General features: G+C 39.8%; 1 protein-coding gene across 6 annotated transcripts in view; it reads left to right on the top strand.

The window, feature by feature from the left end:
- The window catches only part of CRACDL (CRACD like), a 146,842-nt gene that overhangs the window by 69,526 nt on the left and 50,194 nt on the right, over positions 1–27,122 (top strand). For 4 of the 6 annotated variants that reach the window (XM_077958835.1, XM_077958834.1, XM_077958833.1 and 1 more), the window contains exon 2: positions 22,021–22,100. Coding sequence is in view for 4 of the 6 variants with exons in the window: in XM_077958833.1 (XP_077814959.1) it covers positions 22,031–22,100 (70 nt within the window). In the remaining 2 variants the exon portion in view is untranslated. Of the gene's footprint in view, positions 1–504; positions 839–22,020; positions 22,101–27,122 lie in introns of those variants that run through there. The other 2 variants (XM_028832204.2, XM_028832203.2) reach the window with 1 other exon arrangement.

Below are 27,122 nucleotides of genomic sequence, written 5' to 3'. Positions count from 1 at the left end.
ATCAGTGGGACAATGAGTGGGGCAAGCAGATCCCTGGTAAAGGAGCACTGGGACGGCCCCAGGAAAGCAGTTAATAAAGCATATCAAGGACCTGAGGTAACACGATGAGCCTTTAAGGAAAAGTGAAAAGAAAACTGAAACCGAGGAGCAAGTGTGCGGGGCAGAGACGCGCGTGCCTCCCACAGGGTCCCTCGCACCGAGATAGCAAGTGGACGTCAAGGCGAGGCAGGAGGGGCCGTGTGGCTTTGGTCCTGGAATGAGAGAGGAGAGCCCTGGGCCTGGGTGTGTCTGGCTCAGAAGCTGTTTCCGATTTTCTCAGCATTCTTCTTTCTTCCTGAGCCCTGCCCTTCCTCAGATGGGGAATGCAGCCTCACCTGCCATTGCCCTTTGCCTGCTACCATGGTGAGCACGATCAACAAAGCCCAAGCAACTCAGCGGGGATGCCAATCACAGGGAGGCAAGTCCAGCTCCCTACAGAGCCAGGCCACCCCCATCCCGGCCTTCAGGGCTTGGAGTGGAAGGCGGAAGTGCATGCGTTTCTTAGACGGCCTTTTCTGTTGTGTGCCTGTGCACCCGCCCAAGGAGCTCACGGGGCACAGGAGGGCTGGGCTTGGCAGAAGCCCCACTTCCTCCTGGCCCGTGGGTGCTTCTGTGAGAGATGGGGACAAGGGCTCTTGATCAGCAACCAGTGGTGACCCGTGGGCCCTAGACCACTCACAGGACAGGGAGGCCCACTCTTCTCCCTGCTGCTAGCTTCCAGGAGGATGAGAGAGCTGGAGACTCACAGCACACTCAGGAGGATGGCTGCCTTTTACCAGTGCATCAGGCCTGACCCCAGGTGGGCCCTCTGAGAGCAAAGAGGTGGTGGGGGAGAGACGCGAGGGAGGGGAGGCCAGGCCGTGACCACCAGGGCATGGGAGACCACCAGCCCCTGAGGCCTATGGATAAACCTGCAGCGTCTGTTACCTTATGTTCTAGAATGTTTATGACTTCCTTCCTTACATACTTTTTATCTCCTTGAGTTGTATAAATTCTGGAGCAAAATAAGGATTTTCCTTGTTTCCTTTATGACACACACACATATTCATAAAGAGAAAGGGAGAGGGAAAGGGAAAGGGAAGGAGGGCTGGCTGAGCAGAGTGTGCCATTCTTACCATACCACGCTTACAGTTGGGATCTCCATGGCATCGTTGATATGCTTTGAGTGGAGGGAAGGCAGCAGACGTCAAAGTTTACAGGTATTGTAATTATGCCACTACCTACAGCCCAGCACCAAAGGACTTGTGCTCAACGGATAGCCACAGCCTTGGGAGATGCTCTGCCTGAGCTCCTGCACAGCCAAAGCCGGAGCCCTGCGCAGAGATCCTGTCCTGCTGTAGGTGACCCTATCCCTGGAAGGTGTTTGGCTCTCAGTGCATTTAAAAATTTTTTTTTATTTTTTATTTTTTTTATTTTTTTTGAGATGGAGTCTCGCTCTGTTGCCCAGGCTGGAGTGCAGTGGTGCCATCTCCACTCACTGAAAGCTCCGCCGCCTCCCGGGTTCACGCCATTCTCCTGCCTCAGCCTCCCGAGAAGCTGGGACTACAGGTGCCCGCCACCTCGCCCGGCTAATTTTTTTTTTTTTTTGTATTTTTTAGTAGAGACGGGGTTTCACCGTGTTAGCCAGGATGGTCTCGATCTCCTGACCTTGTGATCTGCCCACCTCGGCCTCCCAAAGTGCTGGGATTACAGGCGTGAGCCCCCGCGCCCAGCCTCTCAGTGCGTTTTGACTCTGTGCACGGTGGTGCAGAGGGAAGTAGAGCTATGGCTTGATTAAAATTCATTTGCTTCGCATAAATAACCAGATTTGTGTTTCTCATACCCCACATGGAAAATTCCCAGTCGGGCAGTCTCTGTCAGTACAGGTGACTGTTACATCCGCACATCACTCGAGCTGGGTGAACGGTTTTGGGAAATTGTTGTTCCTTCTTTGGAAAGACCCACGCGCTGCCTGGCAGCAGGGGTTGGAGGGTGCTCGGGGAGTTGGGGCAGACAGTCCATCCTCAAAGCCTCACTTTCTTTGTTGCAAACGAGTAGTAACCCAACAACTCAAGGATTCCTTGTGAGGACAGGGCCTTGTACTGGGTAAAGCGCTGTGCATGTAAGTCATCAGCATTGTTACGGTTTCATAAAACTCTTTTTACTAATAGTGAAACCTCATTGCCGATTCCGCCCATTTTGTGTGGGCCAGGATAGAGTGGTGATGTTATGTCTTGGTAATAGGCTTTGGAGCGTTATTTCCTACTGAAAAACAAAAACAAAAATAAATTCAGCTCTGCGTCTGCTGTGCTGCAGAAACGTCAGTCACAAATGTAGGGTTCTAGATAAATGAAGCATTATTTGGGGGATATATGCATACAAAAATGGAGTATATTACCTTAATAAACTCATGAAGTTAAAAATAAGCCAGCCCTTGCAAAACTGTGCCCAGGGCTTCGGTGTCCTCATCGTCACATATGTGTGCAGCAGTCAGCACGAGTTACAGCTCTCACTGAGAGACTGAACGTTGCCAAGTTAGATGGCCTCTTTGTAAGACACTCCCCAGCGTTAGAGTGAATTTATATTGTATCTTACCAAGAATTATGCAAATAGAATTTCTAAAATAAGGTTATGAAGTCTGATGCTTAGCTATTTTTGAAATAATGGTTTTGTAAAAGTCTCTGATAGTTTTTTTTTTCACTCTAATAACCTGAAAATGTCTAAACTAATGTTTTTCAAATCTCCTATGAAAACATTCACTTCTGAATGAATGTGAAAACAGGTTGCTCTTATGAAAGCTGTCATGCATCGCGGTCTAAGACATGAATTGTATTCAGGGGTGTTCGTGCAGGATTAGGTGGCCCATGTGAACATAGGCTCATGTGTGCATATATATGAGTATACACGGTGTTGGATAGCTGTATGCATGCCTAGCTAAGTTACTTAATTTGTCCATTTATAGGGACTCTGAATACCACTAAATCAACTGTTATTTAGGTAGTTTCTAAAAAATAGTGCAGTTTATATAAGATACTATTTATATGCTTATAAACTATGCTGTTTATCTCATGGCTGACTGAGTGTTGGAATGAAGCTATGGTATTTTCTTGCAAAGAAGCAGCCCAGCAAGTTGTGGCCTGCCATTCTCTCTGGATGCCCTCACTGTCCCTGCCCTGCCCATGGCCGAGGGGAAGCCTGGGGAAGTAAACCAAGATGCTCACCAGGGACCTCCTCTGCTTCTATATTCCTTTACTCCCAAACCGAGGGGTCTGCAAAGCCCAGCAGCCTTCAGCTCGGTGTGGCTGTAGGGTAGATGGTGTTTATAGGAAGACACTAGGCAAGAAGAACTCAGGCTAAAGAGATGTGACATTGTCTACCTGAGCCATAGATTTTGAAGGAAGTCTGTCCTTGAGGCATTAATGTGCCGGGTGATCATTAAGAAGTGATTCTTTCTGCTGGGCACGGTGGCTCACGCCTGTAATCCCAGCACTTTGGGAGGCCAAGGCGGGGGATCATCTGAGGTCAGGAGTTCAAGACCAGCCTGGCCAACATGGTGACACCCCATCTCTACTAAAAAAAAAAAAAAAAAAAAAAACACACACACACACAAAATTAGCCGGCCGTGGTGGTGTGTGCCTGTAATCCCAGGTACTCGGGAGGCTGAGGCAGGAGAATCGCTTGAACCCAGGAGGAGGAGGTTGCAGTGAACCGAGATCATGCCATTGTACTCCAGCCTGGGCAATGAGAGTGAAACTCCATCTCAAAAAAAAAAAAAAAAAAGAAGAAGAAAAAAGAGAAATGATTCTTTCATCTAGCAGGTGTTACTGCTAAGTGCCTCAGGATGGTTTGCTCATTCATTCATTCATTTAACAATATTCATTGAGCACTTCCATGTAGCAGTTCCATGCTGGTGACATGTTATCTGTCCTCATGGAGTTAGTCTTCCAGTTTTACCTACTTAGCAAGAAAGAGGCTTTCTCTAGGCCAAGCCTTACTTTAGTTTAAAAATCAAATAAACATTAACTGCAGGACAATAAGAGACTTCAAATCTGACCAGCCAACTTCCTTTACTCACCCTTCTTGCTTCACTTAGAGCTCTGTCATTTAGCATCGGAATATTCTCTGACTTCAGCCCTTTGATTATGAGATTTCCTTGCTTGCCTTTCTCTCATATGTCAGAGCAGATCTGTCTCTCTGTCCTCACTGTCCTTTCTGACAAGTGGACAGAGAAGGTTTTGCACACAAGTGGATGACAGCTTCAAAGAGCAGGAGGTGGGAGGCCCGGGCGAATGGATCACCCGAGGTCGGTGGTGGGCGCCTGTAATCCCAGCTGCCCAGGAGGCTGAGGCAGGAGAATCACTTGAACCCGTGAGATGGAGGTTGTAGTGAGCTGCGGTTGCACTATTGCACTCTAGCCTGGGCAACAAGAGCCAAACTCCGTCTCAAAAAAAAAAAAAAAAAAAAAAAGAGCAGAAAGTTCTCTGACACCTTCAGGGAGAAAGGGCTGACTGCAGTGAGGTCCCGTCTTGACGCCCTGCCTCTCCGGGGTGGGTCCAGCTGTCAAGTTCCTCTGCTTTTGAGGATAATAATATCATTAAGCAGCAAGCTGGCACAATTTTTGAACAGAGATTTCTCACAGGAACTTTGCATGCATTTCACATTCCATTTGCTTCAGTAATGTGAAACTTATTTTTCTAAAAAAAGGTACAGGCAGATCTTGGCGTGACTCACTAGAGAACAATAGTTAAGTCATAATTTATTTTCATCTTTTTCCCCAGGAAAGGGAAAAATTGATTAAATGTATGGGGAATGTACCCAGGCGTGAATCTGTAAAGGAGAAATGGATCAAAGAATCACACAAACATGTATACGTGTAAAACACATAGGTTTTGTGAACAAAAGGCATAACCTCTCCCACAGTATGTTGCGGGAGGTCTTGACACATCCTGAAGGGAGAGATTGGTGTTGCTGGGGAAGTGGAATGAAAGCTGAAAGCTGAAGGATGAGTAGGAGTAAGACCAAAGTGGAATGTGAAGGCAGGGAACATCAAGTTCAAGCAGAGGGAACAACATCTGCAAAGGCCACGAGCTGGAAGGAAACGGAGTGCCATTGGTGGAGGGAGAGCAGGGCTGAGGCATGCATTCTGCCGGTGTGCACAGGGCTTGGGTTGGAGTCCAGCCCACCTCCACCTCTTGTGGACGTTTGTATCTATCCACGTTTGTGTTTTCCCCTATTCCTGCCTGCATCTCCAGTCTTCTCCACGAGATTGCATCCCTCTTCTTGTAACAGTTGTTTCAGTGTGAGTTTGCTGGAAACAAATTGTATCAACTTTTCTTTTCTAAAAATGTCTTTATTTCATCCTTTTTCAGCAGCTTTGATGACATATCCTTTACATATCATAAAGTTCACCCGTTTAAAGTGTTTAATCAAGCCAGGCACAGTGGTTCATGCCTGTAATCCTAGCACTTTGGGAGGCCAAGGCAGGTGGATCACCTGAGGTCAGGAGTTCAAAACCAGCTTGGCCAGCATGGCGAAACTCTGTCTCTACTAAAAATGCAAAAATTAGCCAGGTATGGTGGTGAGTGCCTGTAGTCCCAGCTACTCCGGACGCTAGGGCAGGAGAATTGCTTGAACCTAGGAGGCAGAGGTTGCAGTGAGCCGAGATCGTGCCACTGCACTCCAACCTGGGTGATGGAGTGAGACTCCGTCTCAAAAAAAAAAGAAAGTGTACAATCAATGGTTTTTTGTTAAAGAGTTGTGCATCAAGGAACACAATCTAATTTTAGAACATTTCCATCTTCCCAGAAAGAAACCTTGTGCCCATTAGTTGTCACTCCCATTCTACCTGCATTTCCCCAGCATCCCTCTCCCCACCTCTTTGCAACCACTAATCTACGCTGTGTCTCTGTGGATTTGCCTAGTCTGGACATTTTGTGTAAGTGGGATCATGCAGTATGTGGCCTTTTGCCGCCGTCGTCTTTCACTTAGGTTAATGTGTTCAAGATTCATCCAGATTGTGGCATATATCATTACTTTATTCCTTTTTCTTGATGGATAATTTTTCGTTACATGTATGTAACATGTTTTTTATTCTATCTATCCAGAGATGGATATTTGGGTTATTTCTCCTTTTTGATTATTATATAAATAATGCTGCTATGAACATTAGTGTACAGGTTTTTTTGTGCATGTTTTTTCATTTTTTAGTTGTGGTAAAATACACATAACATAAAAATTTCCATCTTAATAATTTTAAGTGGTATTAAGTGCATTCAGATTGTTGTGCTGTCATCATCAGTATCCACCTCCAGAACTCTTTTCGTCTTGCAAAATGGAAACACTGTACACATTTCAAAGTAACTTCCTAATCCCTTCTCCTTCAGCCTCTGGCAGCCACCATTTTACTTTCTGATGTTATGATTTTGACTACTCTGAGTACCTCATATAGGTGGAATCTAGTTTTGAGACTAATAATTGCAGATGCTTCTTGACTTACAGTGGGGTTATGTCCTGATATACCCATCATAAGTTGAAAATGTCATTAAGTTGAAAAGGTACAGCTGACTGGAGACTTGGTGCCACTGCCCAGCATTGCAAGAGATGGATGGTTTCTATCGACTGGGTATTACTTTTGCACCATTGTAAAGTCAAAAATCGTAAGTTGAACCATCATAAGTTGGTTTTAAAAGCCTGTACCTCTTTTTTTAAAAAAGTGCTAGTCTCTTAAATCACGTAAAATACAAAACAATGGAGTTACACACCATTTTTACAATAATAGTAGCTTTTATAATTCCCATGTATTTACCTTTATTGAGATCTTTATTTCTTTATATGCCTTCAAGTTAATATCTAGTGTCCTTTCACTTCAACCTGCAGGACTCTCTTTAGCATTTCTTGCAGGACAGCTGTAGTAGTAACAGACTCCCTCAGCTTTTATTTATTTGGGAATGTCTTAATTTCTCGCTCACTTTTCAAGGATACTTTTGCCAGATATAGGACTCATGCTTGACTTTTTTTTTTTTTTTTCACACTTTGAACATATCAGCCTACTACCTTCTGGCTTCCAAAGTTTCTGATGAAAAATCTACTGATAATCTTATTGCGGATCTGTCGTATGTCACAAGTGACATCTCTCTTGTTGCTTTCAAGATTTTCTGTCTTTGGCTTTCAACAGTTTGATTATAATGTGTCTTGGTGTGGGCTTAAGTTCATCCTACTTTGATTTCATTGAGCTAAATGGATGTTTTATACATACACACGCATAAACATATGTATGTTTAACATGTGTATGTATAAACACATAAATGAATAAATGTATAAATGTAAAATGTATGTATAGATATGTGTATGTATAAACGTATAAATGTATAAATATATAATGTATATTTCATCAAATTTGGGAAATTTACAGCCATTATTTTCTCAAATATTCTTCCTTCCCATTTCTCTCTCTCCTCTTTCTGGAACTCTTACAATGTGTATGTTGGTCCACTTCATGGTGTCTCACAGATCCCTTATTTTCTGTTCACTTTTCTTCAAATCTTTTTTTCTGTTCCTTAGACTTGATAATTTCCATTGTTATATCTTCAAGTTTGCAGATTCTTCTTCTGCCTGCTCAAATCTGCCTTTGAATTCTTCTAGTGAATTTTTCATTTCAGTTATTGTTCTTTTCACCTCCCAGATTTCTTTTTGATTTCAAGGTTTTAAAATCTCTTTAGTGATATTTCAATTTTGTTCAGACATCATTTTCTTGATTTTCTCCACATCTTCCTTTAGTTTGGTGAACATCTTTAAGATAGTTCTTTTAAAGTTTTTGTCTAGTAGATCCATCATCAGGTGTGTTTTGGAGATCGTTTCTGTTGGTTTTTTTTTCCTTTGATGGTCCATACTTTCCTGTTACTTTGTATGTCTTGTGATTTTTTGTTGTGGAAAACTGGATATTTGAGTCTAAGAGTATGGTAACTCTGGAAATTAGCTTCTCTCCTTGTCCCAGGGTTTGCTGGTTTGGAGTTTTGGGTTTTGTTTGTTCGTTTGTTTTAATTGTTGCAGGCAGTCTTAGTGCTGATGATGACCCTGAAGTGTAAACTTAAGGCCTTCCCAGATCTTTCCTGAGACTGAGCCTTTTTGCAGGCATGTATGGTGACTTTCTAAGTTCCTCTCATATGTAGTTGCTTTTGAGTGGCCTAGTCTTTGATATCTAGCTCTCAGAATGAGAAACAAGAAAAGTGAAAGAAGAAAAAGGGTACCAGCCCATTAAATCTGCAGGGAGTCACTTGGGGCTGGAGGGAGTCTTGCAACAATGGGGAGAGGTGCAACAACAATGGCTGCAACCTCTTTGTCTGCACCTCTGTTATCAGCAGCAACAACCAGAGGACAGATCCCCAGTATCTGGAGGACAGGGTTCTTTTTGCTCACTCTGGCTTTTGCAAGCTGCGTACAAGCTGTTCCTGGAACACATACATGGAGAAGTCGGGGGGATGGGTGGATGCTACGGTTCTAAGAACAAAAATGGACAGAAATCAACCACAACATACCCTCCGATCCTTCCCTTGGAAGTTGCAGGCCTTCAGTTGACTCCAGAGTTTCAAAATAGTTACATCAGATAGATTCTGCTAGTGCAATTGCACTAGCAGAAACAGTGGGGAAACAGATTCCTGGTGCTTTCTACACTACCATTTTCTCAGAATCTTCCATGGACATATGTTTCTATTTCCCTGAGGTAGACATCTAGGAATGTAATTGCTGGGCTGAATGGTAATTTTATGTTTCACATTTTGAGGAACTGCCAGGCTTTTCCAAAGTACCTACTACATTTTACATTTCCACCAGCAATGAATGAAGGTTCGGATTTCCTCACATCCTTGCAACACTTGTTATTATCTGTCTTTTATTACAGTCATTCTAGTGAGTATGAAGTAGTAACTCACTGTGGTTTTGTTGTTGTTGTTGTTGTTGTTTTTGAGACAGAGTCCTGCTCTGTCACCCAGGCTGGAGTGCAGTGGTGTGATCTCAGCTCACTGCAACCTCTGCCTCCCAGGTTCAAGCGATTCTCCTTCTTCAAGAGCCTCCCGAGTAGCCAGGATTACAAATATGCACCAGCACGCCAAGCTAATTTTTGTATTTTTAGTAGAGATGTTTTTTCACCATGTTGGCCAGGCTGGTCTCCTACTCCTGACCTCAAGTGATCCACCCGCCTTGGCCTCCCAAAGTGCTGGGATTACAGGCATGAGCCATCACTATGGTTTTGATTTACAATTTTATAATGACTAAAAGTGTTGAGCATCTTTTCATGCACTTATTAGCCATTCATTTGCCTTCTTTATGCCTTCTTTGTGCAAGTTATGTTCAAATCCTTTGTCTGTTTTTAAATGGGCTGTCTTTTTATTATTGAGTTATAAGAATTATTTTTATGTACTGCCTACCAGTCCTTTATCAGATAGACGATATACAAATATTTTCCCTAGTCTGTTGTCTTTGCAGTTTCTTGAGAGTCCTTTGAATTAAAAGCTTATAATGTTTAAGTCAAACTTATCTATCTACTCTTTTGATGCATTTGATGTCACATCTGAGTAATTATTGCCTAACCTAAAATGACGGGCTTACTCCTGTTTTCTCCTAACAGCTTTATAGTTTTAGCACTTACATTTAGATCTATGAGCCATTTTGGGGTAATTTTTATGTATAGTGTGAGGTAAGAGTACACATTATTTTTCACATGTCGATGTCTACTTGTTCCAGCCTGGTTTGTTGAAAAGATGATATCTCCCCATTGAATTGTCTTGACAACCTTATTGAAAATCAATTGGCCGTAAGAGTATGCATTTATTTCTGTTGAACTATATGTCTACCAATATGCCACTACAATGCAGTCCTGATTACTGTAGCTTTGTAGTAAGTTTTGAAACATGGAAAGTGTGAATGCTCCATCTTTATTATTTTTCAAGGTTATTTTGACTTTTCAACGTCCCTTGCATTTCCACATAAATTTTCAGATCAACTTGTTACTTTCTGCCCAAAATCCAGCTGAGATTTTGATAAAGGTTGCATTGATTCTGTAAATCAGTTTGGAGAATATTGCCATTTAATAATATTGTCTTCTGATTTATAAACACAGAATATCTTTCCATCTATTTATGTCTTCTTTAATTTTTTTTCAGCATTGTTGTTATTTTCCGTGTACAAGTGTTCTACCTCCTTGGTTAAACTTACTCCTGTTTTATTCTTTTGGATAGTATTTTAAATGCAATTGTTTATTTTCTTAATTTCATCTGTGGATCGTTCATTGCTAGTATGTAGAAATACAACTGGTTTTATTTTTGTATTGGTCTTAAATCCTGAAACCTTGCAAACTTTAGTTATGATAATGTTTTAATGGATCCCTCAACATTATCTATGTGCATGATCATGTCATCTACCAATATAAATAGTTTAACTTCTTCCCTTCCGATCTCAATGCTTTTTATTCTTTCTCTTAACTGCTTGCCCTGTCAAGAATGTCCAGTACAAAGTTGATTATCAGTGTGACAGTAGATGTCCTTGTCTTTTTTCTTACCTCAAGGGAAAAGCATTCAGTCTTTCACTACCTGAGTATGATGTAAGCTGTAGGTTTTTTATAGATGCCCTTTATCATGCTTAGGAAGCTTTTGTCAATTCCTAGTTTGAGTGTTTGTATCATGAAGAAATGTTGGATTTCATCAAGTGCTTTTTCTGTAGGTACTGAGATAATAATGTAATAGTTGTCAGTTTTCTGTTAATGTGATTTATTCCCTTGATTTTCATATGTTGAACCAACCTTGCATTCTTCAATAAATCCTACTTGGTCATGCTGTATAATCTCTTTTATATGTTGCTGGGTTAATTTTGCCAGTATTCTGTTGAGTTTTGCATCTTTATTTTTTATACCTCCATTAAAGTGATCATGTGATTTTTGTCCTTTATTTTATTAACATGGCTTTTGCATTAATTAGTTTTCATATGTTAAACCAACCTGTGTTCCTGAGATAAAACTCACTTTTATATCTTACTGGATTTAGTTTGCTAGTATTATGTTGAGAATTTTTGTGTTTCTATGCATAAGAGATACTGGTGTATAATTTTCTTTTATTGTGATGTCTTTGGGTTTGGTATTAGGGTAATACTAGTTTCACAATGAGCTGGAAGGTGTCACCTGTTCTTATATTTTTTAGAGGCGTTTGTGAAGGGAAAGGTGTCTGTTAATTCTTTAAGTATTTGATAGAATTTACCAGTGAAGACATTTGGAGCTGGATTCTTCTTTGTGGAAAGTTATTAAATTACTAATCTCTTTTCTTATTAAAAGTCTATTATTTTTATTATTGACTTAAATTCAGTAGTTTGTGTCTTTCTATGAATTTGTCTGTTTCATCTAGGATGTCTAATTTTTTGGCATACAGTAATACATAATATTCCCTTAAAATACATCTTTTTTATTTCTGTAAGGTTGGTAGTGATGGTCTCTTATTATTGGTTTTAGCAATTTGAATCTTCTCTCTTTTACTCTCCGTCAGTAGAGTGATAGGTCTGTTCATTTTATTGATTTTCTCAAAGAACCAACTTTTTGTTGCATTGATTATTTAAAATGTTTTTCTATTTTCTGTTTCATTACTTTTTGCTCAATATTTATTTTATCTTTTCTTCTGCTTTTCAGTTTAGATTGCCCTTCTTTTTCTAGTTTTATATAGTGGAAAGTTATGATAGCAATTTAAATTTTCTTTCTTTTTTTTTGAGACAGAGTCTCACTCTGTCACCCAGGCTGGAGTGCAGTGGTGCGATCTGGGCTCACTGCAACTTCCACCTCCCAGGTTCAAGAGATTATCATGCCTCAGCCTCCCAAGTAGCTGGGATTACAGGAATGGGCCACCACACCCAGCTATTTTTTTATTTTGAGTGGAGATGGGGTTTCACCATGTTGGCCAGGCTAGTCTCAAACTCCTGGCTTCATGTGATCCGCCTGCCTCAGCCTCCCAAAGTGTTGGGATTACAGGCAGGAGCCACTGCACCCAACTTTTTCTTCTTTTTTATATAGGTGTTTATAAGCACAACTTTTCTCCAAGCAGTGTTTTATCTGCATCACATATGTTTTAGTATGTTGTGGTTTTGTTTTTATTCATCTCAAAGGACTTTATAATTTTTCATGTAATTTATTCTTTGACTCATTTGTTATTTAGGGGTTCATCGCATAATTTCCACATATTTATGTACTTCCCAAAATTCTTTCTGTTTTTGATTTCTAATTTAATTCTGTTGTAGTTGGAGAATATATTTTGTATGAACTAAATTCTTTTAAATGTATTTTGTCTTGTTTTGTGGCTGAGCATATGGTATCATTGTTAATGTTCCATAGATAGATAAGGCAGATAGATATGCAAATATATATATACACATACACATACATACATACACACATCTTTGGTCTAGTTGTTCTATAGGGTTGTTCAAGTCTCTTATATCACTTGATTTTCTGCTTATTTGTTCTAATATTGATTATTTAAACCATTTGCATTTAATGTCATTGGCATGGTTACATCTACAAATTCCATTTTACTTTTTGTTTCCTATTTATATCAGAGTACTTTGTTCTTCTGTGACTTCTTTGCTACCTCCCTTTAAGTTTATATTGTCAGTCATACATTTTAATTTCTTATTGATTTTTAATTCTTGTTTCTTCTGTTATTTTTTAGTAGCTGATCTAGGCCTTATAATATACATCTTAATATATTGGAATCAATTGAAGATTTATACTAATTTAGTTCCAGTAAGATATAAAAACATTGCTCCTTAGTAGTTTTATTCTCTGCTCTATTTGTTGTACTATTATTGTTGTACATATTACATCTATATTTGTCATAGACCCAATAATTATATTTTTATATCATTTTCTTTCTTTTAAAGAAACTAATAGGAGAAAAAAACATATTTATAGGGTCTGTACAAAATATATTGAGCTTTTACCATTTTTGTTTTTCTTTCTTTTTTCTTGTGGATCATGTTACCATCTGATGTCATTTTCTTACTCCAATGTAGCTATGTTGTAAACGGGGTAATAAATTCCCCTTTTAGGGTGTTTAAGGATCATTCCACATGACTATGGAAATTGCACCTGGAGAGACAGATGCCATTAAAGGATTTGTTGTACTCACAGGTCCTAGAGAAGGAGGTGTGGCATGCCACACCATGCATGGGATCATATTGGGGGAGCTCCTAGGGAGCAGACTCAACAGAGCAGGTGGGGAGATAAGTAACAGTGTGGATCCCTGGGCAAGTGCTTTTATTAGGGATTAGGGTGGAGTACACTTGCAAGAATCATGAGAGGATCTTACTGGTTCATTTGAATGTCACTAGGTCATAGTCAGGGGACAAGAAGGGGAACTTGTTGCAGGGACCAGCCTTCTCACACTGGAACACCTGGTTGCCTAGGCATGCTGTTCACAGCCTGTTTGTGAGGATGTTGAGGCATCAGGAAAATACGAAGTTTTAAAATTTACAAAAATTTCATTTCCACCCACCTCCTTTTTGTTGTTATTGTCAAATATACTACATTGCTATATGTTATAGTCCCAACAGTGCAATTTTTAATACCATTTTGTGCCATTGCTTTTTGAATCAGCTATAAGAAAAAAGATGAGAAGAAATATTCAATTATACTGTCTTTTATAATTTCCTACAAAATTACCTTTATTGATGCCTCTGATTTTTTTGTGTCAATTCAAGTTACTGCTTGGTGTTGCTTTTGGCCAGAAGAACTTCCTTTAATATGTATTGTAAGACAGGTCTGCTAGCAAAAAATCATCTCAGTTTTTGTTTATCTTTAATATCTCTAGTTCATCTTCATTTCTGAAAGATAACTTTGTTGGATACAGAATTCTTGGTTGACAATTTTTTTCTTTTGGTACTTTGAATATGTCACCCTACTGTCTTCTGGCCTCCATTGTTTCTGATAAGAAATTAGCTATAAATTTTATGATGATTTTCATCTACATGATAAGTCTTTTTTTGTCTTGCTGCTTTCAAGTTTTTCTCCTTATCTTTAGCTTTCACATTTTTACTCTGTGTCTGGGAGCAGACCTCTGTGTTTATCTTACTTGAATATTTTTGAGCTACTTGGGTATGTAGGTTATTTTTCCTCAAATTTGGAAAGTTTTTGGCTATAATTTCAGATAATCATTTTTTTACATTTTTCTCTCTCCTCTCCTTTGGGACTCCCATTCTGAATATTGGTATAGTTAATGACGAATTTTTCTGAGCCTCTGTTCATTTTTTTCCTTCAAATTGCATTTTTAAAATTTGCTGATTTTTTTATTGTGCCAACTCAAATCTCCTGTTGAGCCTCTTCAGTGAATTTTTTCATTTCACTTATTATACTTTTCAACTCAAGAATTTTCAGTTTGTTATTTTTATAGTTTCTACCTCTATTTTAATAATCTCAATTTGATAAACTTGTAATCATCCCTTCCTTTAACTCTTTAAGCACATCTTCCTTTATTTCTTTGAGCATATCTATAATAGCTGCTTTGAAGGTTTTGTCTGAGGAGTTCAACACCTGTGCCCTCTTAAAGTAAGTTTCTATTGCCTGATTTTTTTCCCTGTGTATGAGTCAAACTTTTCACCAAATTCTTCACACTGCCGTTCTGAAATTAGTGCTTCTCTCTTTTTTTTTTTTTTTGGATAATTTTTGTGTAATTTTTTATTTGATATAATACCAAATTTACAGAAAAGTTACATAATGAAGGAATTTATCACATAATTTTTAGTCACATTTACCAATTTTTCACTTTGCCTCATTTGATATATCCTTATTTCTTTATATGTTTATATAAAGAATATATATATCTATAAGTTTATAACATTTTTTGGACTGGTAGTGAACTCAAAAAATCACATATGTACTTCCAAAGAACAAGAACTTTTTTATGTTTTTTCGTTTTGTTTTGTTTTTGTTTCTGTTTTTTGTTTTTTTTTGTTGTTGTTTTTGTTTTTGTTTTTTGAGATGAAGTCTTGCTCTGTATCCCAGGCTGGAGTGCAGTGGCATGATCTCAGCTCACTGCAACCTCTGCCTCCCAGGTCCCAATTCAAGCAATTCTCTTGCCTCAGCCTCCCAAGTAGCTGGGATTACAGGGATGTGCCACCATGCCCAGCTAATTTTTGTATTTTTAGTAGAGATGGGGTTTCACCATATTGGTCAGGCTGGTCTTGAAATTGTGATCCACCTGCCTTGGCCTCCCAAAGTGTTGGGATTACAGGTGTGAGCCACCACGCCCGGCTAAGAACATTCTTTTTAATAACTATAGTTACAGTCATAAAAATCAGCAAATTTTACATTGATGTGATGTTATTATGTAATCCACAGTCCATATGTAACCTTTGTCATTTGTCCCAATAGTGGCTTTTATAGCACTTCCTCATTTTCCAGTCCTGGATCATATATTGCTTCTATTCTGTAATAGTGTCTTGGCCTTCCTCCTGTCCTTGACATGTTTTTAATAGTACTGCAGAGTTACTTTACAGAATGTCTCCCATTTGGGTTTGTCTGATGTTTCCTTAATTATATTCTTTTTCATGTGACATTTCATTATTGTCTATTTGCCTGTATTTCAAATAATTTGCCCAAGTTTAAGGCAAGGGATTGTTTGCTTTTCATTTATTGGGTTCTAGGGATTCTTTATACATGCTAGATACAAGTGGTTTTATTTTTGTCAGATATTTTTTATGAATATTTTCTCTCTACCAGTCACTTACGTATTCATTTTTCTAACATTGTCTTCTGATGAGCAGAAGTATTTCATTTTGATGAAGTGCAAACTATACATTTTTTCTTTTATGGTTTTTTATTTTAGGCATGTGTAAGACATCGTTGCTTATCCCAACATCAAGTAGATAGGTTCTGATGATTTTTTAGAAGCTTTATATTTTTATTTAATATTGATCATTTTTCCACTTTTTAATGTATCCCATCTGGTTTTCTTTTTTTTTTTTTTTTTTGAGACAGAGTCTCACTCTGTCGCCAGGCTGTAGTACAATGGCATGATCTTGGCTCACTGCAACTTTTGCCTCCCAGGTTCAAGCAATTCTCCCGCCTCAGCAGCTAATAACTCCCAAGTAGCTGGGATTACAGGTGCCCACCACCATGCCCAGCTAATTTTTGTATTTTTAGTAGAGACGGGGTTTCTCCATGTTGGCCAGACTGGTCTTGAACTCCTGACCTCGTGATCCACCCGCCTTGGCCTCCCAAAGTGCTGGGATTACAGGTGTGAGCCACCGCGCCGGCTTGGTTTTGTTTTTGTTTCTCTGTTCTTCCCATTCTGCCTTCTTTGGGTTTATTGAATTTTTGGGTGTCCCATTATAAATTTTATTTTAGCTTTTTAGCTAAACTTCCTTACATTACATTTTTTAGTGTTTGCTCTAGGGATCACAGTATTAATTCTGAAGTTGTCACTGTCTGTTTAGCGTTAATCTTGTACCACTTCACATAAAACACCAGAACCTTGTGATAGTCTAGTCATATGTATAACTCCTACCTTTATGTTATAGTCACATATTACATCTACATACATTGTAAATTCATAATAGTTTTTTATAGTTGTTATATGCATTTAAATAAATTTAGAGAAGAAAAACATGTACTTTTTAATATTTACCCACATATTTACCACATTCGTTGTGCTTCATTCTTTCTATAGCTTTCAGTTTCAATCTGGTATCATTTTCCTTCATCCTAAAAAACTTTTTTTTTTGCATTTCCTGTAGTGCATATCTCCTGGAAACAGATTCTTGCACTTTTCTTTTTTTTTTTTTTTTTTTTTTTGAGACGGAGTCTCGCTCTGTCACCCGGGCTGGAGTGCAGTGGCCGGATCTCAGCTCACTATAAGCTCCACCTCCCGGGTTCACGCCATTCTCCTGCCTCAGCCTCCCGAATAGCTGGGACTACAGGCGCCCGCCAACTCACCCGGCTAGTTTTTTGTATTTTTTAGTAGAGATGGGGTTTCACTGTGTTAGCCAGGATGGTCTCGATCTCCTGACCTCGTGATCCACCCGTCTCGGCCTCCCAAAGTGCTGGGATTACAGGCTTGAGCCACCGCGCCCCGCCGCACTTTTCACTTATCTAAAAATGTCTATATTTTGCTGTCATTATTGAAGGATAATTTTTCTGGATATAGAATATCGGGTTGTTCTTTGTTTTCTATCAGCACTTTAAAGAGGCTATTCTGTTGCATTTTCTTATCATTGTTGGTCATTTATATTGTTTGCCTGTTTATGATGTGTCATTTTTCTCTGGCTGTTGTCAAGATTTCCTCTTCCTCTTTGGTTTTAGTACACTACGCTGTGTTCCACACTTCTTTGAGGTCTATGATGTGCCTTGTTGTGGTTTTCTTGGCGTTTGCTAAGATTCTCGGATCTGTAACATTATCTTTTCCACTATTTTGGAGAAATTATTATTCATAAGTTCTCCAAATATTTTTTCCTGCTTCCCTTCCCTTCCCTTCCCTTCCCTTCCCTTCCCTCCCCTCCCCTCCCCTCCCCTCCCCTCCCCTCCTCCCCCTCCCTCCCTCCCTTCCTCCCTCTCTCTCTCTCTCCACCCCCCACCCCTTCTCTCTACTTCTCTCTTCTCTCTCCTTTTCCCTCTTTCTCTCTCCTGCTTCCTCACTCCCCCCACTCCCTGCTTCTGGGGCTCAATTAAATATATGATAGACAGGTGGGAACTGAACAATGAGATCACTTAGACTCGGGAAGGGAAACATCACACACCAGGGCCTATCACGGGGAGGCGGGAGTGGGGAGGGATTGCATTGGGAGTTATACCTGATGTAAATGACGAGTTAATGGGTGCAGCACACCAACATGGCACAAGTATACATATGTAACAAACCTGCACGTTATGCACATGTACCCTAGAACTTAAAGTATAAAATATATATATATATATATATATATATATATATATATATATGAGATAGACAAATAAATACTGTACCATTGGTCACTGAGGCTGTGTTCACATTCACTTTTTTTCCTAGTCTTTTTTCTCTCTGTTCTTCAGATTGGATCTTTTCTATTGATCTTTCTTCAATTTGATTGATCCTTTCTTTTGATGTCTTCAATGTGCTGTTAAGCCCATTTAATAAATATTTTATTTTAGAAATTACAGTTTTCATCTGAATGTTTTCCATTTGTTCCTTCTTTATATCGTATGTTTCTAATTTGAAATTCTTTATCTTTTTATTCATTATGGCTACATTTTTGTTTTAAGTAGCTTCTTTAAAGTCTTTGTCTGCTATTTAAGAATTTTGATCACTCAGGATTATTCTCTCTTAGGTGTTTTATTGTCATGACTATGGGTCATATTTTCCTATTTCTTTACATGTTTTTTAAATTTTGATTATATGGTAGACATTGTAAATGATATTTCATAGGAACTCTGGAATCTGTTATGCTGTCCTGAAGATTACTGATTTTATTCTGGCAGGCTATTTGTTCCCTGTGAACTCTGTCTCTCCTGCAGTGAGCAGTAGAAAAATTTTAGTTCATTTCCCTCAACCTCCCAGCTGTTACCTTCTGCCTGGTTCCTTGGAGTCTCCCCAGTATGTGCAGAATTCAGGGGAGGGGAGCCAATAATTAGGAAGGGGCTTACATGTGGATTTTGGTGTCCCTGTCTCTGAAGTTTTTTCCTTCCTAAGATATTCTCCCTCAGTTTCCGTCTGCTCTGGCAGTCCTAAATTCCATTCTTGGATTCATCAAGCCAATAAGATTATGGCTTTCTATTTGAGCTCCAGCCACTCCACAATAAACATACCTGAGACCTTTTCCAGGCCAAAAGCCCTACACACATAAATCACTCCTACTGCAGTTTCCTTCTTTTAAGTGTTGATTCCAAAAATTAAAAATTAAAAAATAATAAAAAAGAAAAAAAGAGTTGATTCCACTTTAATTTCTGCTTTTGGTTGCTCATAACTGCCTTCAAATGATTGTTTTTAATCTTTTCACCATAGTTTATACTTATCATCAGTGGAAAGTTTTATTGTGGTGTCGGCTACTCTACCATTTGGAAGTCTAACCTACCTTTAAATTCGAAGGATGTTTTTCTGGAGTTTACAATCTTTGTTGGCAGTTACTTCCTTTCATTGGAGTTTTCTACTTAAAATAGTTACCTCTGAGAGGACATCACTGCTGATACTGACCTGCAAGAAGGTGACACAGGGTAGATGGCAGAACCCTGCCATGGGAAGAAAGTGAGGGAGAGCACTGTTGGAAAGGGAGGTGTAAAGACTGAATAAAGGTGGATGTTTTCCCTAATGCTGACCACAGGTAGATTAAATCACCTCCTCAAACTAACAAGGGAAAGGTGAACCAACAGTCACTCTTTCTGGGTCTTTCTACAGCTCTCTGAAGTTAAATGAATTGCTATTCCAAGATCTCATAGGATTCTAATACCCAGAAGCCCCTCTAGTTTGTCAGTTCTCTTGTTTCGTGTGCTCTGTTCAGTTCTTTGGTCGGGCACTGTCCTGGGTACTGGTAAAGGAGCAGTGAATGTAATAGGCATAGCACTCACCCCTCAAAACCCACAGCTGTGGGAGGAAGGGATGTTAGGCAGACACACCTCCCAAACAAGTTATTGATGACAACCTTGGTGAGCAATGTGAAAGAACGGTACTGGGAGGCAAGAAAGGATCCACAGGGGTCCAAACAGCCTGGAGGGTGGTGTGGGATTAGGGAATCTGTGGGGTGAACACTAAAGCTTTCATACATAATTATGTGCTCAGATGTATGGAGTCAGGGTACAGATATTTTTCTTTGCATTGTGTAGGTAAATATAATAGATTGAAATCTTTAAAATACCATATTAAAATCTGTTCTCATTCTTTATGTGAATTAACTTCTGTAGAAATATTTCAATAGAAGCTGAGACTAACGATGGAACTCTGCTCTAAGCTGGGAAGGAGCCGGTGGTCAGTTAGGGTGGAGGGAGAGGGAGTGGGGCAGCCTCCACATTAAGGGGTCTTTTTGAGAGGCAGGACTCCCCTGGATTCTGTGGGTGCCCAGATACACACTGACAAGGTGCTGTGCCCTGCAGCGGGGGCTGGAGGCTCAGCACTCTAGTGAGTTCATTAGAACCCATGAAGAGGCCGTGCCCGTCCGGATTTCGTTTAAAGAGTAAGTTTTCTTTGACTTGGATTTAGAGCTCTCAAAACTCCAAGAGTAGAAGGGTGGAGAGCAGGTGCTGGTTGAGGGGACACTGAGGTGGCCTGACTTGACCTTGGAGTTCCAGTGAGAAGCACTGTCTTCGTGTGAGGAGCAAAAGGAGGTCTGGGAGGGATGGGCATTTGCCACACTGCCTTTCTAAGTACGGTTTTACATCTGGCGTTTCCTTGAACTTTACTGCGGTTTGGGGAACGCGTGTTCAGAAAGACAAGTTACTTGGCCCAACAGAGCTGATGTTCCATTGTCACAGCTCTGGGGTGTCTCCACCTGGCATGTCACATGAAGGAAACGGTTCTCCACCTGTGCGGCCTGCGGTCTCTGGGCAGACATTCCTCTGCAACCCTGAACATGTTTTCATCAGTCACCTGGCAGTGGTTTGAGCCCATCGGGCGGTGGGGATCCGGAAGCACAGGGGTCAGCTGGGAAGCCGGGTGTTCGTCCCGTGACTGACAATGGCGACTTTGAAGGGAGCCATTTGCTTGGACGACCGGCGCTTACCTGCTGCCAGGCCGTGCCGGGCATGTGTGCTCTGGAAGCCTTTGTGCATAAACAGTAGCACGCGGCAGTGAGGAGTGGGCTGCGGGAACTGACAGCAGGGCTCAGCTTGTGCCTGCTGCATGCCGTGTCCTGGTCTCATTTCATCATAGTATCATCATCTTCCTTTTGCCTATGAGGATACTGAGGCCTGGCACTGGTAGGTGGTAGGTAAAGATGCCACCCCAGAACTGCTTAACATCCAAGTCTTTGCCCCTTTCCTCCACCCCATGTTATGCTCTTATCCGTGTGAAGATGCTTGGGATGTAAAACATGAGTAAGTTCTGAAACCTTCCATGCGACATGAGATCCATTTGTTGTCCCTTGGTCGGTGGGCAACCTTCGCCTCCTTGGAGGCAGAGCCTACTGTAACAGTCAGCTATGGAAGGCATGGACACCATTAGTCCAGTATTCTGTAGCAGGAATATTGACCAATAATCGTGTATTTGATTTCCATGAAGAGTGAGGGATTTTTTTATTCAGGAAGCAGCTGAATTTATAGGGATGAAATGATCATCGTGTCTGGGATGATTTGCTTAGAAATCACCTCCTAGGAGTGGGATGGGGTGTGGGGGTAAAAATGAAGCAAGATTAGCCGTATCTTGAGTTCATTGTATGTTCTTCACATTTTTGTATCTGTTTGAAATTTTTCATTGCATTCGAAAAAAAAGAATCTCAATGTAAATAAATGATGGTACAGTAGTATATCAAAATATTAGGTAGCCATTAAAATAACATGTGAAGAATTTTAATGATGTGGTATAAGTAAGACAATCAGGAAGTCAAGCTTCCTAATATGATATGTGTGCATGTGGACAAAATATTTGCGTAAAAAATTATTGGAAGGAAATGAAAACATTAACTGTAGTGATCCTTGCTTGGTTGGGTTATGGGTGATTTTCATTCTATTTTCCAAACTTCCTGTAGTAAACAAGAGAAAAAAAATCATTTCTTATAATTTGAGAAAAACTGTTTTGAAAGAAACCTAATCTGCATTGTGTAAATTAGTGAAGCATTTGTTTCAGTGATCTGTTTTCCATTAAATTGCCCCAGTCAGTGATTAAACACTGTTGCGGTTGCTGATCTTGTGGCTGTGGACGTGGTTTTGGCCTGTACTGCGCTGTACTCTGCCCTGGACTGTCTTTGCTGGGGTGTGTGCAGGCCAGATCATGGCAAATGCGGTCACGAACACCGTTTCACTCATGGGTAACTTCTGCTAACCACGTTTCTGTAACGTGAATTTCCATCTAATTTCAGCGAGCTCAACATGATTTCCACAAGGGTGATGGACATTAAGCTTCGGGAGACTGCAGAAGGCCTTGGGGAGGACAGCACAGGTAAGGCCCTGCTTCCCCTGCTCTGGGGAGGGCACTTGCTTTGTTGTGGGGCAGGGAGAGGGGCTGACAGAGGCAGGCCTTTGGGGCTCTCTGTATGAAAAGTGGGGGTTCAGTTCCCAGTGTGCTCAGATACCCCCAGGCCCTTCACACTGTGACTGAGGGCACATGCACATTATTTAAGGCTGCTTGGGGCACATTTCCTCTGCTTCTCTGTCAAGCACAGGGACCTTTTAGCTCATTTTCTTCCTTTCTGGAGGTAACCATGTCCCTGTGTTTGGTTGACATGAATGCAAAAGAAGAGGTACTAAATGGATTCATTCACCATCTAAGAATATCCAAAGGTATCAGTAGGAGGCTGAGCAAAGTACCTGGCAGCCTGATCATCTGTAAAAAAATAATTACATCAGGACTCTTTGATCCCTCTCCTTCATGACTTTTGTTCTGAAGGAGATCTTTACTATGTTCTCTGCTGAGCTGAATTCCAGGCCCATGAATCACCATCTCACAAGACATTCGAAGAGTTCTCCAATCATGTGATTGGTTTACTGTTATCCACATATTGCTATTTATGTCGACAGAGTTGTAAAATTGACATTAAAAAAGTAATCTCCCCACAATGTACCTTTTCCCTAGATTAGCCATTCATATACTCCCCTTATTTTGGTAACCAAGGCCTTCATCTCTCTCTTATTTACATTCAAAATGCCAGTAGCGATCTTCTTTGATACAGTTCAGGAGAAACAGCTCCCAATAATATTAAATCCTAGCTGCTAGCCACTAGCTTCGGATGCTAATATCAGCAAAGGCTCCATTTCAGATATTAAAGATAGATTTTTTCTTATTATTTCATATTAGAACCATTTTTCCTTTGTCACATTTCAATGGATACCAAATAAATCCAGATTTAACGTGAGGGTTTTTAGATGAGCCCTGAAGAAAAATTGAGTTTCAAATTTTCTCATATTATGGGACACTGAATTATTACTTGTTTTAAACAAGAAACGTTTGAATAAATATTTCATCAGCCTGAAATGACCAATAAGTGCTAGTTCTGAATACACACAGAGGTTACTGAAGAAAACGGACTAAGTTTTCCTTTTTTCAAATAGTGAGCTTAAGTTATTCAGACCAATCCTCTTCCACTTAAAATTTAAAATTCTAGATAAGAATATTCTTTAAAATATTTTTCACAGTAAGAAATAATAAAGCCAGAATTGAAAGGCAAATGGGCCAGGCACAGCAGCTTCCATCTGTAATCCCAGCACTCTGGGAGGCCGAGGTGGGAGGATTGCTTGAGCCCAGGAGTTCAAGACCAGCTTGGGCATAGTGAGACTCTGTCTCTACAAAAAAATTTTAAAATGGGCTGGACATGGTGGCACACAGCTGTAGTCCCATCTACTTGGGAGGCTGAGGTGGGAGGATTGTGTGAGCCCAGGAGGTTAATGCTTTAGTGGGCTATGATTACATCACTGCACTCCAGCCTGGGCAACAAGCAAGACCCTGCCTCCAAAAAAAAAAAAAAAAAATAGAAAAGGAAAATGGTAACCTGGAGAGACAACAGAGTATAAAAGCCACTTTTGCCCTTAGATCATTTACCAGTCTTGGAAATTTTCATGTCTTCATGGGGTGGAAGGTGAGAGCAAGGTCAAATATCAAACTACAAGGTCTGTGTAAGGTAGATGGTCTAATAGAAGATGCCCTCTACAATAAAGGGGAGCCAAGGAGCTACCAAATCTGAGTAGGTGTGAAGTAGGGGTAAGCCAACCCTTTTGTAGATTTGTAGCTTGAGTTTCCACCATTCGGGTAATTCAGAGAACCTCAACCCTTGAACTTGGTTCATACTGCTTCTAGACTGGATTCAAACCCAGGTACTTTGCAGAAACCAATAATATTCACTAAAGGAAGGCGCCTTCTATTTAGACTTCAAGTTATTACAGAAAACAATATTTTCAGTGTCATGACAACCACATAGTGATAACCAGGCATCAAAGGCAGCAGTATACTATGAATGAGAACGAACATGCTATGTGTTGAATGGTGCTCCCACCAAATCCGTATGTTGAAGTCTCCAGCATCTCCAAATGTGGCTTTGTTTGAAGACGGGGTTATTGCAGATGTAATTTGTTAAGATGAGAGCATATTGGAGTAGGGTTTCCTTATGAAAAGGGGAACTATGGACGGAGATATGCACACAAGGAGAACGCCATGCACACGTGAAGACAGACAAGAGAAACAGACACATGAAGGCATCAATATCAGAATTACCAAATACATCCTATAAAACAACTATGCATACTATGTTTGAAGATAATAAAAAAGTTTTAAAACATCCAGGGAAAAGTGGCATAGCACCCAGCCAGTGCAATAAAGCAAGAGAAAGGAATAAAAGACAGAGAGATGGAAGAAATAAAACTGTCTCTATTTATAGATGACATGATTATACAACATATACAGAAAAGCACTCAGAACTCTTACACAAATACACCAAGACTGCAGTGCAGTCTTTAAAAGTCAGTTATGGAAGACTGACACACAGTTAGCTCAATATTCTGTAGCAGGAATACTGACAAGTAATAATTTATTTGATTTCCATGAAGAGTCAGAGATTTTTTCATTTAGGAAAAAGCCAAGTCCACATAGATGAAATAATAATAGTGCCTGGGATGATTTTTTTTTTAAATAACCCATCAGAAATGGGGAGGAGGAGGGGTAAAGAGGAAGCAATCAAAATTCCTGCAGAACTTTTTGCAGATATTGGCAAACTGATTTGAAAATTTGTGTGAAAAAACAAAGAGCTAGAATAGGTAAAAACAATTTTGAAAAAACGTGAAGTTGAAAGCTTCATACTACCTGTTTTTAAGACTTGCTATAAAGCTGCAGTAACCAAGACAGTATGGTGTTGGCAAAAGGAAAGACACACAGAGACAGAAGGAAGTAGAGTTCAAAAACAGACCCATACAAATATGGTTAATCAGTTTTGACAAAATTGCAAAGGCAATTCATTGGAGAAAAGATAATATTTCAACAAATGGTGCTGGAACAATTGGACATTCATATGTAAATATACCTCACAGATTATACAAAAATTAACTCAAAATGTGTCATAAACCTAAATATAAAACTCTTAATGCCTTTAAAAGAAAGCATAGTAGAAGATATTTATGACCAAGGATTAGGCAAGGATTCTTAGATATAATACCTGAATCCATAAAAGGAAAAAATTTATAAATTGGACTTCATCAAAACTTTAAAATATGCTCTGAGAAAGACACTTTTAAGAAAATGAAAAGACAAGTCACAGACTAGAAGAAAATATTTGTAAATCACACTTGATAAAGGACTTATATCCAGCATATATTTGGAACTCTCAAAATTCAAAAATAAGAAAACAAATAACTCAGTTACAAAATGAGGAGCAGATTTTAAATGATGCTTTAACCTAAGAATATGTGCAGATGGCAAATAAGCATATGAAGAAATCTCAATATCTATAATCATTAGGTAATGCAGAGTAAAACTACAGTGAGATACCAGGACACACCTATTAAATGTCTGGAGAAAACCACCATAGCAAGAGGAGCTGATAAGGATACACTGAAGGGAGGAATGCAAAATGGCACAGCCACTTTGGAAAAACATTTTGGCAGCTCCTTGTGAAATTAAACATACACTTAGCCTATGACTCGGCAATCCAACTCCTAGGTATTTACTTGGCAGTGGAAACTTATGTTTACACACACACACACACACACACACGCGCGCGCGCGCACACAAACTATAGCAACTTATTTATAATTACTAAAAACTGAAAAGAACCCAGATGTCTTTCAGCAGGTTGAAATGGTTCAACAAACTGGTATATTCACACAATGGAGTTCTACTCAGCAATAAAAAGAAATAGACTATTGATTTGGTATAACATGAGTGAGCCTCTAATGTGTTGTGCTGAGTGAAAGAAGCCAGAATGAAAAAGAGACATAGTGTGTGACTTAATCTATATGACATTCTAGAAAAGGCAAAACTATAGGAACAGAAAAGTTATAAGTGGTTGCCAGAGGTTAAAGATAGCGGGGAACGTTGGACTACAAAAGGGCAGCATGAGGACAGTCCTGTATCTTGATTGTGGTGATAATTATACAACTCTATGTACACCAGAAAGAATGAATTTTACTGTGTGTAATTTACAAAATAAGTTTTTTTTTACAAGATGTGGCAGATTTGAAAAACAAAGGAATTTTTAGAAATAAATGTAATGATTAAAATGTTATTTTACATAAATTCATTTAAAATAAATGTAATTGGCCGGGCGCGGTGGCTCAAGCCTGTAATCCCAGCACTTTGGGAGGCCGAGATGGGCGGATCACGAGGTCAGGAGATGGAGACCATCCTGGCTAACACGGTGAAACCCCGTCTCTACTAAGAAATACAAAAAAAAAAATAGCCGGGCGAGGTGGCAGCGCCTGTAGTCCCAGCTACTCGGGAGGCTGAGGCCGGAGAATGGCGTGAACCCGGGAGGCGGAGCTTGCAGTGAGCTGAGATCCGGCCACTGCACTCCAGCCTGGGCTACAGAGCGAGACTCCGTCTCAAAAAAAAAAATAAAATAAAATAAAATAAATGTAATTATTAAAATTTTATCTTCAATTATATTTATGTAAAATAAATGTAATTATTAAAATGCATGGTTATAACAGCAGATTATATCAGATCAAGATAGATCGCAAGAAATTATACAAAATGTACCACAGAATGGTAAAAAGATGGAAAATACACAAAGGGGAACAAGGAGCGTAGAGAGTAAGTGAAAGGGTGTAATATCCATTTGAGCATAGTCTCAAGGGAGGAGAGAAGGACTGAGAATTTTCTGGATTTTATCAAAAAGATGACCCAACCCACAGGTTTAAGAAACCCAATGAGTCCCAAGAAGGATAAATCAAAGAAAAATCCACATGAGGTAAAACTGCAGAAAACCAAGGAGGATGAAAAATCTTAAAATGAGTCTGAGAAAAAGAGACAGATTACCTG

Source organism: Macaca mulatta, chromosome 13 (assembly GCF_049350105.2).
Source record: "Macaca mulatta isolate MMU2019108-1 chromosome 13, T2T-MMU8v2.0, whole genome shotgun sequence".
Taxonomy (NCBI): domain Eukaryota; kingdom Metazoa; phylum Chordata; class Mammalia; order Primates; family Cercopithecidae; genus Macaca; species Macaca mulatta.
The sequence above is the reverse complement of the archived record's forward strand: the minus strand, read 5'-3'. Positions and strand labels throughout refer to the sequence as shown.